At 26.5% G+C, this 17,803-nt stretch overlaps 1 protein-coding gene across 6 annotated transcripts in view; it reads left to right on the top strand.

Moving 5' to 3' along the window:
- LOC107437917 (BTB/POZ domain-containing protein 6) overlaps window positions 1-17,803 on the top strand; it is a 103,490-nt gene that overhangs the window by 58,023 nt on the left and 27,664 nt on the right. Inside the window, exon 1 of one of the 6 annotated variants that reach the window (XM_016050057.3) lies at window positions 11,388-11,875. The exons of the other annotated variants lie outside the window; for them this stretch is intronic. Within the exon in view, the coding sequence (XP_015905543.1) occupies window positions 11,690-11,875 (186 nt within the window). The 5' untranslated portion in view covers window positions 11,388-11,689. Of the gene's footprint in view, window positions 1-11,387; window positions 11,876-17,803 lie in introns of those variants that run through there. 6 annotated transcript variants of the gene reach the window in all.

Genomic DNA, 17,803 nt, shown 5'->3' on the forward strand with positions numbered 1-17,803 from the left:
TGTAAAAATTAATATCAATAGTGGTAATTTAAGACGTTTTTACTGTTTGAAATATACTTGTATTGTTATTCAATTCAGTTATTTTTTTTAGAAATATTTGTGAAATTTATTCTTAACTTTCTATGTAGGTTCTTTAAGTGTTTATCTACTAATTTCAACTAAAATTAATAGCTTGTTGCCAGTTTTTAATGATAACTATTAGAAGAAAGTTCCACAGCAGCTTAAACTATCATCTGATCATAAGCATATAGTCTGTAAACATTACACTTTTTATCCGTTTATAAAACTGAAATAAAAATGCTTACCACAATAACCAGTAAATGTATTAAAAAATGATAATTGTCTCAATTTAAAGAGAGAAACTAGATGTTTTTTAATATATTCTCATTTTACCCCTCATTCCTAAATAAGAGCATGGATTAAATATATGAAACCCGGGAAATAGAATCAATTACTGTTACTAATAGCTAACCCAAACCACGGGCTCTTATTCAATGTAAATAAATGTTCGCTTTAGAGAAAATAATAATTTTTTCATGTATTTTTATTCAACAACAAAAAAAACAAAATATTTTAACTCACCGATGATCTTAGCTCTCAAAAAATATTAACGTATTTTTACTGAAATGCTATTTTTGCTATGAGTTTTATTGATGTGGCTTATAAAAAAATTATGAGCAGCCCTTATAAAGAAATTCGATTGCAATTTTAATTTATTATAACAAAATTTATATTAAACAAAAAATTGCTTCGTTTATATTACTATTGCATTCCATAAAAAAACGTTTTTCATCAACAAGACAAAAAATAAAGAAAAAATAGAATATAAAACTCCTTTAAATAATATATATATACTATTTTTTTTTTCTTTGCAGCAACTTCAACCACAAAAATAGCTCAAAAAATGTACCTTTTTTCGCTAAGAGCGGCTTTCTTTATTTTTTTTAAATAAATAAGTAAATAAAAATTCTTCCAAAGGAAACAGCAGGGACTCATAAAATATTTATGCTATAGAGTTGTCTGTCGAAAGAAGAGTTTATGTAATCATAAAATTTCCGTAAGGACAAGGTATGGGTATGGTCCATTTATTCTTTTTGAGTAGCAAATGAAAAAGTATAAGTCATCTCCCCATAACGCCTAAACTGCTATGGAAAACACTTCGAAACTTGAATTATTTTTACGAGAAAGTCAAGGATTTGGAGGACGAGTGACTTTAAAATTGCTACTTAATCTAAAACAGCGCTTTGTTTTCCCTTCTAATTGTACGTAATTCCATGCCTTTAAAGTACCTTTAAAGTGATTCAGCCATATTGCATTGAAATTGAATCTTCGTTATTAACCATAAAAGCTTGTTTTACTGCATTATTACTCACGAAAACTTTCTGAACTTGTTTTTCTTCCGTTCATTCACGTAAAAGATATTATTTCATTATGCCGATGTATTGTATGATATAATGAACTGTAAAAAAAATCATCAAATAAAGTATAAAGTACTGACATTTTGCATCATCCGTAAAATCCATTTTTACCATCAAACTTATTTTTACCATAAAATATTATATCGTAATTCTTATAGTAATATTTATTTAATTGGAGTGATTTAACTGTAATTATTTCTCGAAAAATCATGGTTTATCAGATTTTGTTCTGGTGAAAATGGATTTTACGGTTAAAAAATATCGGCACCCTGAGTGCAAGTACTATAACGAATCAGGTTACATTAAAAAAAAAGTTTTTTTAAAAAATAAAAGCACATTTATTTGTTAACCACGCATTAAATTAAGCAAAATTAAATTAAAAGGACTGTAGCGGGTTAGTAATAACCTTGTAAAATAAATGGTACCTTGAAAAACCCGTAACTAGTTAGTATGAACCTTAAATTCAAAACTAAAACTATTTTCATCAAAAATCAACAATTCTCTGATGTTCCATAAATTGTCTCATTCTTTCATTGTTTAATTTATTTCGTTATACGTTTTTTTTTATTTATGCTTTTGTTAGACAGATATCATTCAGATATTTTTAGACTTTATATTACTTTTTATCGTAATTTGATCCCGAATTTGTTATTGTCCCGAATTAAATACAAAATTGTTTGGTAATTAGGTAGTAATTTCATTACCTTAGGTATACGTTTTACGATAGGTTCTTTTACGTCAATAATGATTTTAATTCGTATGCAATTGGTCCGATACACTAAAAAATTCCGGATCAAATTATAGTAAAAAATATTCAAGATGCCGGTATTTTTTGTCGTAAAATCCATTTTTACCGAACATGTTTCGAAACAATAAAATCTGATATACCGTAGTTTTTACAGTAATAACCGTAAAAACATTGAATGACTCTAATTAAATGAATATTTCTGTTTAATTTACGGTATAATTTTTACTGTTTTATATTGAAAAAGTTTTTTAAAAAATATATAAACATTAATATTAGTTTTTTAAAAAAAGCGAATAAGGCAAAAATAAGTTATATAACTATAAAGCGGTCATGAATTTTCCACTTTTACCCGCTATAAATCGGGATGACGCATAGATTGAAAAACGCGTACGGAAACTTTGAAATTCGAGACACATGACGGGGTTTGCTCAGAATCTCAATAATTCAGAATTTTAAGAACTGAAACATTTCTGATACCTAAATTTTTTTATTTAATGACTTGAAATTTCTGATGATAATTTAATCATAGAAACTTTATGGCAATCTTTTTTTAAATTATTATAATCATTATTTTGCAACAAGTGTGATTAAACTTTTCAGTTTCTACTCTTTTTTATACTTTCAGCGGTCAAAAAGTTAGCATATGTTAACATTGCTAACTTTAAAAGTTAGTATGTGTATGTTACATTTCAAAAACTGTTGGCATTTCATGAAAATAGTGACAAGTGAAAATGTTATATTACTACATAATTCAAATAATTTTTATTTACATAATTTAAAGTATTATTGACGTAATTTTTAAAATTCATAAAAAATTAGTTATTAAAAAAAAGCTCTTAATTTTAGACTGGTAACTTTAGTAGTCACCTCAGAGGTGACATCCGAGTGCAAAGAGTTAAATGTTTTACGTCTTTATAGTTTTTTTACATATGTTTCTTCATATTTTGATACCACTGAACATGTAAAAGTATAAATTTTTTTATTAAAATTTGAATGTTTTATTTTATTATAGTTTTTAACTTATGTTTCTTCTCATAATAAAACGAAATTAATAACAAAATATTTTTAATACCTCTGAACGTGTAAAAATATTTTTTTTCTTTAAAGCTGAATGTTTTATGTATCTATAGTTCTTTACTAATAGTAATTTGAATTTACTATCGAAATATATTTGATACAGTTGAACATACAAAAATATTAATTATTTTATTTAAAGGTGAATGTTTTATGTTTTTATAGTTTTAAACTTATGTGTATATAATAGACTATTGAAGTAGTAATAAAATTTGCTAACAAAATATGTTTGGCACCTTTGAACGCAAAAAATATTTTTTTTTTTTAAAGTTATATATTTTTATATTTTTTTACTTATTTTTCTTCGTACAGTAACTAAATTTACTTTCTAAATGTTTGGTACCTTTCAACTAATAAAAATATTATTATTTTTATTTAAAGTTGAACGTTTTGAGTTAATATAATTTTTTATTTATGTTTCTTCATAAAGTAACATTATTTATTATCTTTGATACCTTTGAACTTAAGAGCCTGTATGTCCTTCATATTTCAATTTCTATTATACCCTTCTTTCTTCCGTAAAAGAAGGACACAACCCGCCTCACTGCCCGTGACCTGTCACGTAAGAAAGTGAATTAGATGTTGTCAAAACTTGCCTCACTTAGAGCTAATGAGCTTTGTTTAGCGAGATGGAAATATCCATTTTGAAACTCAGAAACGTTTCTACTCAAATTAGAACTTATCTAAGAACATAAAAAGTAAATTTTTTAAAAAATATCTGAGAATTATTACAAATAATTGCGTGGTAACTCAATCCAAAAACCACAAAAACATAGCTTGGCTATTATTTCCAGTGAATCGAATACACCGATTTCAATCGTAAATAGAATTTTTATGCTAAAAATTTTCACATAATTTTATAGGAATTTCGTTGACTTCTTTCTTTTTCATACAAAATTAGAAACACAGAAAACGGTAATTCTGATTACTTAAACTAAATACAATTTATAACGAGACATTTTGTGACTGTTTTTTAATAAAACAATAATCTGTATATTTAAGAACTCTAGGAAGTAAATCCAGCTATATTTTTTTATTGAATGTAAAAAAAGGAATGCAAAAATGTAAATGCAAAATTTTTTATTGAATGTACTTGAATGAAAGTTTTTATTAAACCAAAGCAACTTTTGAAATGCAACAATGCTTTTCGTTTTCTTCCACGAATTGAAAATTATGTTATATTTCTTTTGAGCATGTAGTTTCAATTTCTAATTAACCTTAGAAGTTCATGAGTACTCAAAATAGAAAAAAAATGTTTCTCATGTGCTTTTAACGAACCTATTCTATTTGAAAAATTTAGATACATTGGTGAATAACACTTTATGTATGAATTTTTCCCGCTTGTTAAAATGGAAAAGTAATGTTTTGTTTGAGAAATATATTGAGAATAGTATTATGCTTATCTAATCAACTCATTGCTAATTATTTATATTTTAATCGGGTTTTTTTTTGTTGTTCTGAACATTGATTTTTCTAAGAAAATTCTAATATATTTTTGATATATTTGTTCCCAAGCATAATCCAGAAAAAGAAATATATTTTTTAAAGGTTAAAAAATTATTTGCAAATATTCTTCATATCAATTATGCTAAGAAAAAGAGAAATGTTAAACATCAATATCTACAAAAACGCTTTTATAGTTCTAAATTACACGTTGAACAACATGCGGGAACTCTAGTAAACGCCTGGTGTCCCGAAATATAATTTAAATAACTAAAAAAATCACATTGTTTTAATTATGTAAATTATAACACCCTTCAAGTTCATCACATTAAACTACAAAGAAAATGTACTTTGTTGCAAAGTTTAAACTTGAATTATATTCCAATTAATTAAAGTTGAGTATACAAATTTATTTGATACTTGGCATCTTTTTTAAAATCTCTTTAATACTTCCCTAATCTATTTAAATCTATCTTCACAAATCTAAAATTGTTGTGGGGTTTTAATATTTATGCAATCTAGTGTTGCGGAATAATTTCTTATTGCACCTATTTGACTTCAAAAATATCCTTAGACAAATTAAAAAACACTTTTGACAATAAATGCATCATTTTGTGGGGAAGGGGGTAATAAAAGAAAAAACTTGTTTTTTTTGGTCTACATGAGTTTCTTAGAAAACATTTGGATTTCTTTAGTATGTGGTGCAGTTACGCATTTTGAAAAACTACAAAAACTCCCACGCATTTACATATGACTAAGTGTTGCCAACTTACACAGAGAAATACCCGTATACTTTCGGTGCCCCGTTAGAGAAATGTTTCTATAGATAAGCAAGTTAGTTAAACTACGAACAACCCAAAGTTTAAATAATCTAATGATTTGTTGTCTTAATGGGCAGGTTTTAGTAATCAATAACTTAAGAAGTCAGGAAACCCATCCATACGCCCGATAGGAATTTCAATAAATAAAAAAAATCATAAAAGTCATAACTATATGTAAGCAATTTTACTTACATTGTCTCCACATTTGGTATTTTTTTATAGCTAAAAAAAGAGACTAAAAAGCTAGTTTGAATTAATTAAATGTTACCTTGTTTCCTTAAATATGGAAAAGCTTGTCTGATAACAGTTTACACACTTTAAAAAATTTCAGATCAAATCGCGGTAGAAAGTACCGGTACTCAGGGTTCCGGTGCTTTTTACCGCAAGATCCACTAGAACAATTTACTAGAACAAGTTCCAGAAAAAACCTGATGTACCGTAATTTGTACCTTAAAATCACTGAGTCACTCAACTTAAATAAATATTACTATAAAAATTACGGTATAATATTTTACGATGAAAATGGATTTTACGGTTGATGCTCCACTTCATACCATAATTTGATCCGGAATTTTTAGAGTATAAGGAATATTAGGAATTTATCCTTTCAACTCAGAAAATAGCAGGTATTGAGAAATATTTGTCATCCAAAAACGAATTACGTTCGTAAAATAACAATCTCTAAAATTTTATATTGAGTGAAAAAAAACATAATTATCTAAGAATGAATGATATATAACACTTTTAGAAATTTAAATCGTTTTAAACTCAGGATATGGTTTAAATTAGCTGCAACATTTACTATGTATAATGCTAAGTTGAACCATAGCATTATACCTCAGAAATTACGTGATACTAAAATTCATTTTTAATGGAAGAATAATTCAATTTAACGTTGCAGCAAATTTGAGCCAAAGTTATAGTTTACAGTTCAGAAAAAATGGTTCAACGTAGAATAAATTTTTCTAAATGCGTACACGAAAAAAATTGTTCAAAATTTTTGAAAAAATTAGTTAGTATCTATTTTATGTACATTACAGTATTTGTAGTGTTGTGAAAAATAAGTATTCCATAATTTATAATTTACTAAAATAATTTATAATTTATTTTTAAAAAAATCAAATTTGCCCTTAAAAATTAACTTTAAAAAAAATTTAATCATTTATTTTTATTCCCTTTAAATTGCTCAAAAAATAGTTCATTATTTATATGTTATTATTTTTCAGCTCTATCTCATGAGCATAAATCACTCAGTTGGAGAAGAGAAAGTATAACAAATAAAATAAAAGAACTGTAAAAATCGTTTTGTTGGATGAGTTATAACGGAATTCGTTTAGAACAAAATAATTTAAATATATAAATTACGTTTTCTTTCTCATTTAAATTTCTAATCGCTGTAAAATACAATGAAGAGTAAAATATTTTAAGTATTAGAGTTCTTTTAACCCTAAAGAAACGGTTTTAAATTCTGCATGATTTCCAAACTGTAATCATAAATTCTATTGTTAAAATTATTCTTTTGTAAAATGGACTCTATTAAATTAGATAGCTTAGTCTTCCACTTGTCTACCAAAGAATAATTCGATAATTTCTATCCTCAGTTGTTCCCATCAGTTTTGACAATCCGATATAAAATATATAAGACTTTTTTTACTTATATTAGATTTTTTTATCTATATTTTCGAAAAAATTACTATAGAATAAACTTATATTTCTACGCTATTTATTATTCTTTTTGCCCTTGAATTGAAAATTAAGAGAATTTCTAGATTTGGCCAATTGTCTCCAGAGTTGCTAGGGAGATTTTAATGAAATTTCGTATGAACACAGGTTAATATCGTGCAAATAAAACAACCATTCAACAGTTAAAAGCAGCAAACATGTTCACGTGTCGAAGTCAGATCGTATTAAACAAAGGTTACAGAGAGATGAGCTAGAAAAATGGATTAATAGGGGGTTTCTCCTTCACATGATATTATTCATCATATACAGCAAGATTTCACCCTTTAATTTCCTACTGAAGAAAAAAAAATTAAAAGCTTCTTCAGCAATTAGTCCTACTCGTACAGCAACGTTGTTTTTCGGACCCCAATTGTTACCGGAATAAATTGCGAAATGCATCCGCCTTCTCCAGCATGTCCCAGGCATGTCTAATAAAGCTGAAGTCGGGAGTGTTTGGCTGGCCAATCCATATTACGGATACCCTAACTCTTAAAAAAATCGTCAACTAGATGAACTCCCTGTGTACTAGTGGTACTGTGAATTTAAATGAAATCTGAACTGACAGTACGACTATACGACATAGGACTCCTATATCCCTTTATCTCTCACCCTTGGCCAAAGGATACTCTGAGTTCTCTTTGAGTTCCGTGCTCTTTGTTCGCCAAGCTCTCACCAACCACAATGCCTCTTCCAAAGGGCTGGAGAGGTGTGTAGCTAGCTGTAGACAACATCCAACATCAAACTGCTTTTATTTCCAGGATGAAATCATAGCAGGAAGCCTTTAGACATATTTATTTAATTCGAGTGATTGAGTAATTGTATGGAAATTTTACAGTAAAAATTACGGTATATCCGATTTTTTGTTCCGTAACATGTTCCGGTAAAAAGGGATTTTACAGTAAAAAATACCAGCACCCTTAGTGCTGGTATTTCTTACCGCAACTTGATTCAGAATTTTTTTTACAGTATATGCTGTAGAAAATATACTGTGTGGGACTATACCTCTTAACAACCTTTTTTCTCCTTTGTTTGATTCTGAAACGACTTTTTCATACCATTAGACTCCTATGAGAGTTATGCGCGATCATGCCTGTATATTATAATTATTCAATAACTATTTTATTTGTATAACATTAACTTATGTTTTTATCAAATTTTATCAAAATCTATCTGAGGTGGGTTGTGTCCTTTTACGGTGAGGAGTTTATAATTAAAGAAATATTATTAATGCAAAATTTTCATGAGTAAAATAAATATTTCAATTTAAAAATTAACTACAATCTAAAGATAAATAATTGAACATTATTTTGTATGTTATTTTATACGCATTTAAAATTAAATCAGCATATGTTATGGGGAAAAAATTAGAAGAAAAAATGTTTGAAGTTACATTTTTTAAAACTTCATTTTTTTTAATCAATAAGTATATATGTATTAAATTTAGCATATAACAGTTGAATTTGATTTGTAATAATATTTTAATTTCTATATAGCTACTTTGTTAACTGTTTTGACACTTCGGTTAAAATCATCGCTACCGGTACTGCCTGTAATTTCAAGATTTTATTCAAATTTTATGGCGAAGTTTTTGATGCAAAAAGTTCTGGCGGTTATAATAATAATAAAGCTTACCAAACTAATCATTAATATAAATGATTTAAGCTAAAATTGCAATATTTTTAATGTCTCATCAATCTAAATCTTAGTCTTTTGAATTTGAAATTTTAGACTCCGTCAGAGGCGTAGAGGCATGTGCGAAGGGACGAAACAAACTTCTTGATTAAATGCCTCTAAAGAAGTAATTAGATTCAGAGGTGCGGAAAAAAAGAAAAAAAAACGCTTGAAATATGCATAACATTTATAAATAATCCTATTATAAGTTAAATTTGTTCTTTGGTTAAAAAAAAAAAAATTATTTTTAATATAAAGCTCTTACATTTTTCTAAAATATAAAAAATATTTAAATTTTAAAGAGCAAAATTTCATTAATAAGCCTGATTGAAAATCACATCTTATTCATCATAAAGCATTTTGCTTAAACCAAGCATTTTTCGATTTAAAAATAAATTTCATAATCCTGGCAGAAAATAAGTATTGTTGTTTTTAGTCATCGAATGGATTTAACTTGGCGTCGTCTTCTCTCTTCCCTTCACACCACTGGAATGAATTTTTATTCATGATCTAAATTTTCACTTTCGATTTTAAATTTTTTTCGTTGATATTGGGAATTCTTTCTTTAATTTTCATATGATTAATAATTAACATGTAGTTTAAACTATCTATCATTTATTTGATTAACTATTTCAATTATTTTTTCTGGTTTTTACTTTTAAAACAGTTGATTATAATATTATTTAAAATAAAAGCCAATTTTGCTAAGATCACAGCCTTTTATTTGCTCATTTCAATGCGGGAGTTTAAAAACAGCTGCCTCACAGTAGGGTTTTAAAACAAAAACTATCCTCCGTTGCTTAGCGACCACATCTCAGTCGGAAGAGTTGTCAACACGTTTGATGATTGGCTCCAACCCAAGAGCAATATTTGCTTATTTATCGCCCAAAATAGTCCAGAATCAAAATTTCTGTTTTCTAGGTTTATCTTTCATTCATCTTAAGATATTCATTTAAATTCATATATTTTATAAATGAACTTATAAATTCTGTAACTGTGTATAACTGTATATTTCGTCTTAAATGAAAAAAAAACTGTGATAAACTAAAATATTTCATTGTAAGAATGGAAAATAGTCAGAGCAGTTTAATAGAGCAGTTAAACTACTTAAATGTTTTATATCAATTAATTACAATTTTATGAGCAAAGTTTTAATCGAAATGCATCTCTCAATTTTTTTCTCCAATCTAGAAAAATTAATTTTTAAATTGTTATGAAATATAACGAAATCATCGCAGAAAAAGAAAATTATAAAATAAAAAAATATTGCAATAATTTAGAATATTAAAATAATTAAAATAATAGGAAACTACGATTTCTAAATAATACAAAAAATATTTCCTTTGTTTTCAGTACGACATTCTCCAAAATGTATATGGGATAGACCAAATTTGGCAAAAAAATACTTATATTTCAGCAAAAAGACACTATAAGTTTAAATAATGCTTGTATGTTAACGAATGTTTTTATAATTATTAACCCAAACTAAGTTTAAAACAAAAGCGTTCTTTTAACCACGTTATTTAATATGGTAGATTTCAGAAACTAATCATTTTATACAAAAGAGTAACTATTACATTCTTAAAAAATTATTTACTTTTTTGGCATTCGGTTAATGCTAAGAATTAAACATTTAAGAAAGAAAACTTTCCTTAAATTAACTTCATGGATCTAATAAAAAACTACTCAATTTATTTTTACATAATTTTATACAACTCCAGCCAATTTCTTAACAGTTAATGTACATATATTTTTTCAAAAATTTATATACGTATATTTCATAATGTAATTCATTAAAGCTTGCATATCATTGATGCAGTTTAGTTTTATTAAAAAGGTTGCATTATTGAACAAAATATAAACTTAAAGTTTGTGCTTAAATGTTTAATTAAAAACACAATAAAAATTATGTATATCTAAACCACAATTATGCTGTTAAATTTCAAACGAAATTGTATAAATAATCCACAAGTTGTCGAATTTATTCTTTTGTGAAATTAAAGTTTTCAAAATTCTTTTGAATGGAAATTTCACTTTTAACAGTAATGAAATTCAACCAGTAAACATGTACTACCATAAAATATATAACCTTTAAAAATATATAAACCTTGTCATTTAAATCGCAGATATATTTCAATCTTGAATTTACTTCCCAAATAAATTAATTAATTTGTTTAACTTTTTCTATATGTATTTTCTTTCTGAACCATCCTAAAAATTTTTGTAAACTTATCATCAATTTTTGAATGATTTGTTGCATGAATGTATGAATGCATCATTGATCCATACATTCTGCTTTTAGAAAATGTTTCCCAGTGTGCTTAAAGTTTTACCAAATAAAAAATAAAACCTATGACATTTTAAACATAATAAGGCCTATTTTAAAAAGTCTCACTTAAAAACATCCTACAATCAATCTGCAAGAGACTTGGCGAAAAACCTCTTACTAGCTGAGTTTTTGGCAACCCTTGGAGTAGCGGGAGGCACCGCTCGATAGACTCTTATCCCAAGAGCCGAAAGAAAACACCGAGCACGTGTTATAGATGAATTCTGAATTCTCGTCATTGATAATACTCGATACAACGTTATGACTGCTACAGAGTTACTGCTATTTTCCCCTATCTTTCCGGTTAAAAACGATTTTAACGTATTTTTTTCTTAATACGTAAAAAGGATAGATAAGAGCTAAAGATTATTTTTTATTGAATATAAAGAAGATTAAAATAATTAATGTTCATTTAGTATTTTGAAATTGTAGAAAAATATTTTCGGAATCTTAATTACCTACAAATATGCCTTCAGCGATCACTCCAGATGTAAACAAGAAATCATATCCTCTTTATTATCTCGTCATAGATTTCCAGAATGCTAAACTTTATTCAAATTATTGCAAAGGTACAGATATCAAGCCTTTTATTCATTCCCGAATACATCGCAGAAGACTTGTGGTTATTCGAGCTAAATTGGTGACTAAAAATGTAAGTGTCTTCATTTTTTTTTCAGTTATCTTTCCCTGTAAAATATAATTTTATAAAGGTTTTTTCTTATTTTAATGTATTGCAATTATCTATTCATATGGTTTCCTGGTATAATAAATATTTTTAATTAGCTCTATTGGATATAAAACGTTATCAAAAATAGATATCAATTAAAATGTTAAAAGTCCATGCGAAAGATACGCTAAATGTTCGATTTTAAAGTGGAAAAAAAAGCAATTTTTTTATCGGTGTCTAATAGTATTAACTAGATTAATTCGATTTTACGAATAGATGGACTTGACTCAAACACAACGTTAAAAAATTTCTAAAAAGTTTTTATTTTGTTATTTCAATCTCAAAATTAAACATACATTAACTGTTATGAATGATTAATTATTTATTGTAAGAATTAATACACTGTCTTAATATTACACAAATTGATTAAAAGAATAATTTTTGACTGCCAAAATTCCATTATTTATTTGACTTATGAGAACGTTTTATTTGAAAGCTTAAAATATTAAGTTTTTGAAATCGTTATAAATTTTGTCTTTTAAATTAAAAAAAAAATAATTTACAAATAATCTTTGATTACTTTTTATACAAAACATTAGTTATATTGAAGGCTTTATTGCGAGACAGTCACAAAAAAAGGCAAATTGGAAAAGAAAAAGAAGTAATCGAGAATTTCTAAAGTGAAGTGCGTTGTGTTAGTTTTGTTTTAGCCCTCATTTCAATTTTATGATGTAATATTAGATTAATTCTCCAACCTGACTGCTTAGTGATCAAGGAGCTAACCTCACATCAGAAAGATCGTCGGTTTGAATCCCGGACAAGGCATGAATGTTCTTTCATTCTCAACATCTAACAACTTTGCCCTCCTCATACGTGATTGACAAATGTCAATCGGGTGGACATTGGGGGGAAAAATATTAGATTAATATTAAGCAAAATTCTTTCATTATACGTATTTAACATTTTCACTACTCCGTAGATTGATACAAATCTATAAAAATTAGTTGAAACTTTTATATTTTTTCAAGAAACTAAGAAACAGCAAAAAGTGGGTTATCATTATCTCGCGATTCTTCTTTGTATTTAAGAAAATATGTATTCCATTAAATGTCATTTCATCTTACATTATATCCACCGGCTTATTTTATTAGAATTGTTATCATAAGAGAAAAAAAACATAATATTTAGTTATTTTGCTAAAATTCTGGTTTCTTATTGATTTTACCAAAAGTATTGATTTTTCCCCTCAATTGTAATTTTATTATTATTATTATTTAGAAATGATAAACCACTCTGTAAGTTTTATTCCTATTACATGCTTAATATATCATTTTTAAAAAAAACTTCCTACTTCTCCCAGAAAACTTCTTGTTAAATATTTTTAATTTTTACGGACACAGTATATTGAAAAGTTAAATGATGAACTCCTTACAAATAAATTTTAATTTTTAATAATAACATTGATGATGTATTTTAAAATTGCAGGCAAAAATAATTTTGCGAACCATTTTATTCTGATATAAATAAAAACACGCTACTTATTAAATATGTTATTAATTTATCATTTTTTTCTCCCTTTTTTTAAGCGAAGATAAACAGTATCTTTCGCGCATTGCTGAAAAAACATGCTTCTGACTTATGTGTTCATCAAGTTCTTCCTCACACATCCCGATTTACTTGTCGCACTTGAATGTGAAAGTAGTTTTGAATCCTCCCGCCTTCTCAGAAAGTGGAAATGAATTAAAAGAAAAAAATAATAATAAAGTCGCGTGACAACAGAAAATACGTTGCTTTCTCAAGGGCAGACTATAAGTTTATTCTTCCGTTAAGTTATTTATTTTCTGTTTGAGAGTTGTATCAAGGGTACTCCCCACTTCACTGCAATAATTAGCCTGTGGTAAAACATTCTAGAGTTTTTAACACCCATTTGTATTTATAATTTCCGAAAGCAGCAAACGGTATAAATATTTATCAAGCGTCATTTTTTTAAGTTTTTTTTAATCTTTTTTTTTTTCATTTATTTGTTTTGTTTAAACTTTGTAGAAACTAGATGAAACTTGATCCTGCCATGTGTTTAAGTCAGTTTAATGTATAAATTATGCCATATGTTAAAGTTTATTGCATGATGTATTATTTAATTTGACAAGCGAAAATAAGGTTTATTTAAATGGGGGGATGTTTATTTACCAATTTGTATTCAAGCATTTGTATACATTAAACAAGTTATTATACATTGAGAAGAGAATTATATTGATTAAACTAAACATTCAATGAATTATTTGAGCAAAATTGATAGAAAATAGTTGAACGGCATAATCAATTATCGGAGAATTATACTTTTCAAGTACACGAAGACTTTTTCACAAGTATTATTTATTATAGAAGTGCATCATTTGTTGTTATGATAAATTACATAGTATGTTACAATAATTTTATTGGAATTATTTCCATTTGTTATAGTAACTGCAGCATTGACGTTTTTTTACGTTGTATATGGGCATCTTTTTAGACATGCAAAAGAATGTATAAATATTTTGGAGGACTTAAATTGTGTATGATTTTTATGCTAGTAACACAGTGAAATAATTTCCCAGATTTTTATATAATAAAAATAATTGTTTAAAAATTTTTATAAAATTGTTAGAGATAGAACTGAGCTCAATTTGGGGGGGGGGATATTTTTAAGTTATAAAAAATTTTGAAGTTTAAAATTTACATGAAAACCGTTGTGCAAATTTGTAATCAGTTTGTGTCTAAATTCAAATTATTAATAATCAGATCAAATCTATAAAAAAAAATTGGAACTGAGCAAATTCTGTATTAAAACTTTTATATTTTCGTTTTATTACTTTTTAAGATGTATGGTTTTCCATGAAACAGTTGTAAATACGCAAATATCTACTATTTCTTTGTATCAAAAAAAATTTTTTTTCGGTCAGATCTTTTAAACCACCGTAGTAACGTAATAAAAATTCTGTGTATTAATTTTTCAAAAACGTGATCTGCACAGTCTTTTAAATACTGAATAAAAAAAAATTATCCTTTTGAACAGATGTAAAAGAAATTAAAAATCATATACTCATATAAATTGTTATCATATTTATTAATAATACAAAAAAAAACTATCACCGTTTTTTAGTTTGTTTGTTGCTTTTTAAAAAAAAAAAAAACGATGAATTAATGGAATATAAAAAGAAATATAGAAACTTTTCTTATTTTTTCCATTTATATGATTGATATGATTAGAGAACATTATTTCCTTTTTACCGAATCGTCAATTACGACTACATTTAGACAATAGAAAAAAAAATTAACAGGTGCATTGCTTGAATAAAAGGAACTGGTATGCGTGTTTGATACATTTTTTTAACAGTTTCAATGTAATTCTTTTTTTCTTCTTTTTTTTCCTTCTAACATTTGTCAGAACGCAAAAATTTTGAAACAATGCTGAGCAATCCTTTTTTTCATAGTGTTTCTAAAAGTTTTTATTCTTTGTCTCTTTCTCTGCAAGGTGGAGGTCATTGCACTCTTCCCACCAGTGAAATTCAATTTTTTCCCCCTCCATTTTGCCCGGCTTCCCCTATCCCCTTTAATGGAATGGATGAAGGGCTTAATTGCCATTGGGTTGAAGGAAAAGGGGGTAGCCCCAGCATGAATCACGCGTGGGGCTCCCATAACTCTTCAGGGAAAGTCACTGGGGAATTTAATATAAAAAATTTCGACTTTCTCCTTCTGATGACTATCAGGTGGATCTATTGATGTTTTAAATGGAAGTATTAAAATGATGAAGTTATTTTTTTCTTCTGTTTTGTAATCATTTATATCTACGATATACTTATTAAATAGAAAAAGAATTTCGCGAAAATATATGAAAACGAATAAACCATAATCTATTTTACTCAGATCTTACATAAATGAAACATTTTTAATCTGTTTTACTTCAATCTCAATCTTTAGTATAAAAATATGGAAAATCTAATGTTAAATAACTAATATTAAAATATGGAAAATCTAATATTAAATAACTAATATTAAAATATGGATAAGCTCTAATGTTAGAATATAGATAATCTTTACTAATAAAATATAAATAATTTCTAACATTAGAATATAAATATTCCCTAATATTAAAAAAGGGATAATTTCTAATATTAAAATAATAATAATCACTAATATTAATCACTTATATCACTAATATGGAATTAATCATTAATATTAAAATATGGATAATCTCTTATAATAAAATATGAATAATTTCTTTTATTAAAATATGGACAATCTCTAATATTAAAATATCGATAATCTGTAATATTAAAACATGGATAGTTCATTATCGTATTTACAATTTTTCTAAGTCAGTGCATTATGCTAATGATGTAAATCACAATAGTTATATGTCAGTAACTACCCTTTATTATTCAAAATAATTATTCTAGTACTATTAAAAATGAACTCAGAAATTTGCAGTAAAAATGTAATGAACTATTTGTTTATAAAAAATGATTGCAAGTAGATCAGTTTAACATTTTAGGCAGGGCAGACCAAATTATAAAGATATGTTTAGCCCAACTCTTGTAAACCATCTTGTAAAATCTGTTTTCCTTTCTTAGTTCTTGGTCCCACACACCTCTCTTATGATTCTTTTCTTTATTTCAAATAATAATTTTCCAGTAGTATTTCAATAATATTTGTCATTTGTTTACTTCTAAACAAGATTTTAGTGGGCTGAAAAACCGGCCAAGAAAATGATTTGCCGTTGATTTTCATAATGGAGCGAAATATAAAGAAATTCTTAGTGGTTTTAATTTATGGAAAGGTAATAAAAGTCAGAGACCATGATCTAGATTATAATATTTAACTATATAATGAAAAATTAACCCTTTAACGCAGATAAGACACAGGTGCCCAATATATATATATAACGCTCTCATTAAAATTAAAAATATATTTTGATATTTTCTATTGTATTTGTACCAAAATATAAAATGCGAAGAAGTAGTTTGAAATTTTTTTTTCATTCATATAAAAGAATTTATTCATCATTGATTTTGTCAATTAAACAAATTTCATTGAGGAATGACTGTTTCTTTTAGGTTTAAATAACTACAAATAAGTACTAAATTGAAAAAGTATTGTTTGAAGGGAGCCATGTTTGGAAGATTTTACCTTTAATTCAGATAAAGATACCGATGCTTCATACTGTATTTCATAATCTTAAATTATTTAAATGTTAATTATAATATTTTCCCCTTATTTTGACTAAATTAATGCAAAATAATGAAAATGTGTTTGACAAAAATTCTACGTCAAACGGTTAAACAAATATTTTAAATATGATAAAATTCATTTCAATTGCATCGTATTATACTATTCTGTTAATTGTAATTAAAATAGATCACTTTTATTGAAGTTCATTTACTTATTAGAATAATTATTTAACAAGGCTTTTAGTTCATCTTTTAAAACAAAGTGATTTTGAGAGAGAATTTCAACTAAATTAGCTTGAAACATAGTCCATTTTTATTACTGACTGTTCATTAAAATTTAATTCAACAAACTATGTTCAAGGCATTGCTCAAGTTTCTAAAAATAAATTTTTTCATCTTTTATTTCAATGCATAAATCACGTCAATAGAAAAGCAACATTTTCTAACTAAAATCAGTGCAATCAATAATACCAACTAAACATCCAACGGGAGTAAACGTTTCTTTAAATACTCCATAAGTCCGAAAACAGAACTTTCCCACACTCCAGGTATTTATTAACTTTTCTCCTATCGTTTACCAATAGATATAGACGTGCAAGTCTGGAGACAGGTAACCACTCGTGACAATAACAGAGCCTGCAATGCAAAGAAACTCTGGTTCAATAACCCCCTAAAAACTCATAGCGTCTATGAAAGAAAATCGATT

Source organism: Parasteatoda tepidariorum, chromosome 2, assembly GCF_043381705.1.
Source record: "Parasteatoda tepidariorum isolate YZ-2023 chromosome 2, CAS_Ptep_4.0, whole genome shotgun sequence".
NCBI classification, from domain to species: domain Eukaryota; kingdom Metazoa; phylum Arthropoda; class Arachnida; order Araneae; family Theridiidae; genus Parasteatoda; species Parasteatoda tepidariorum.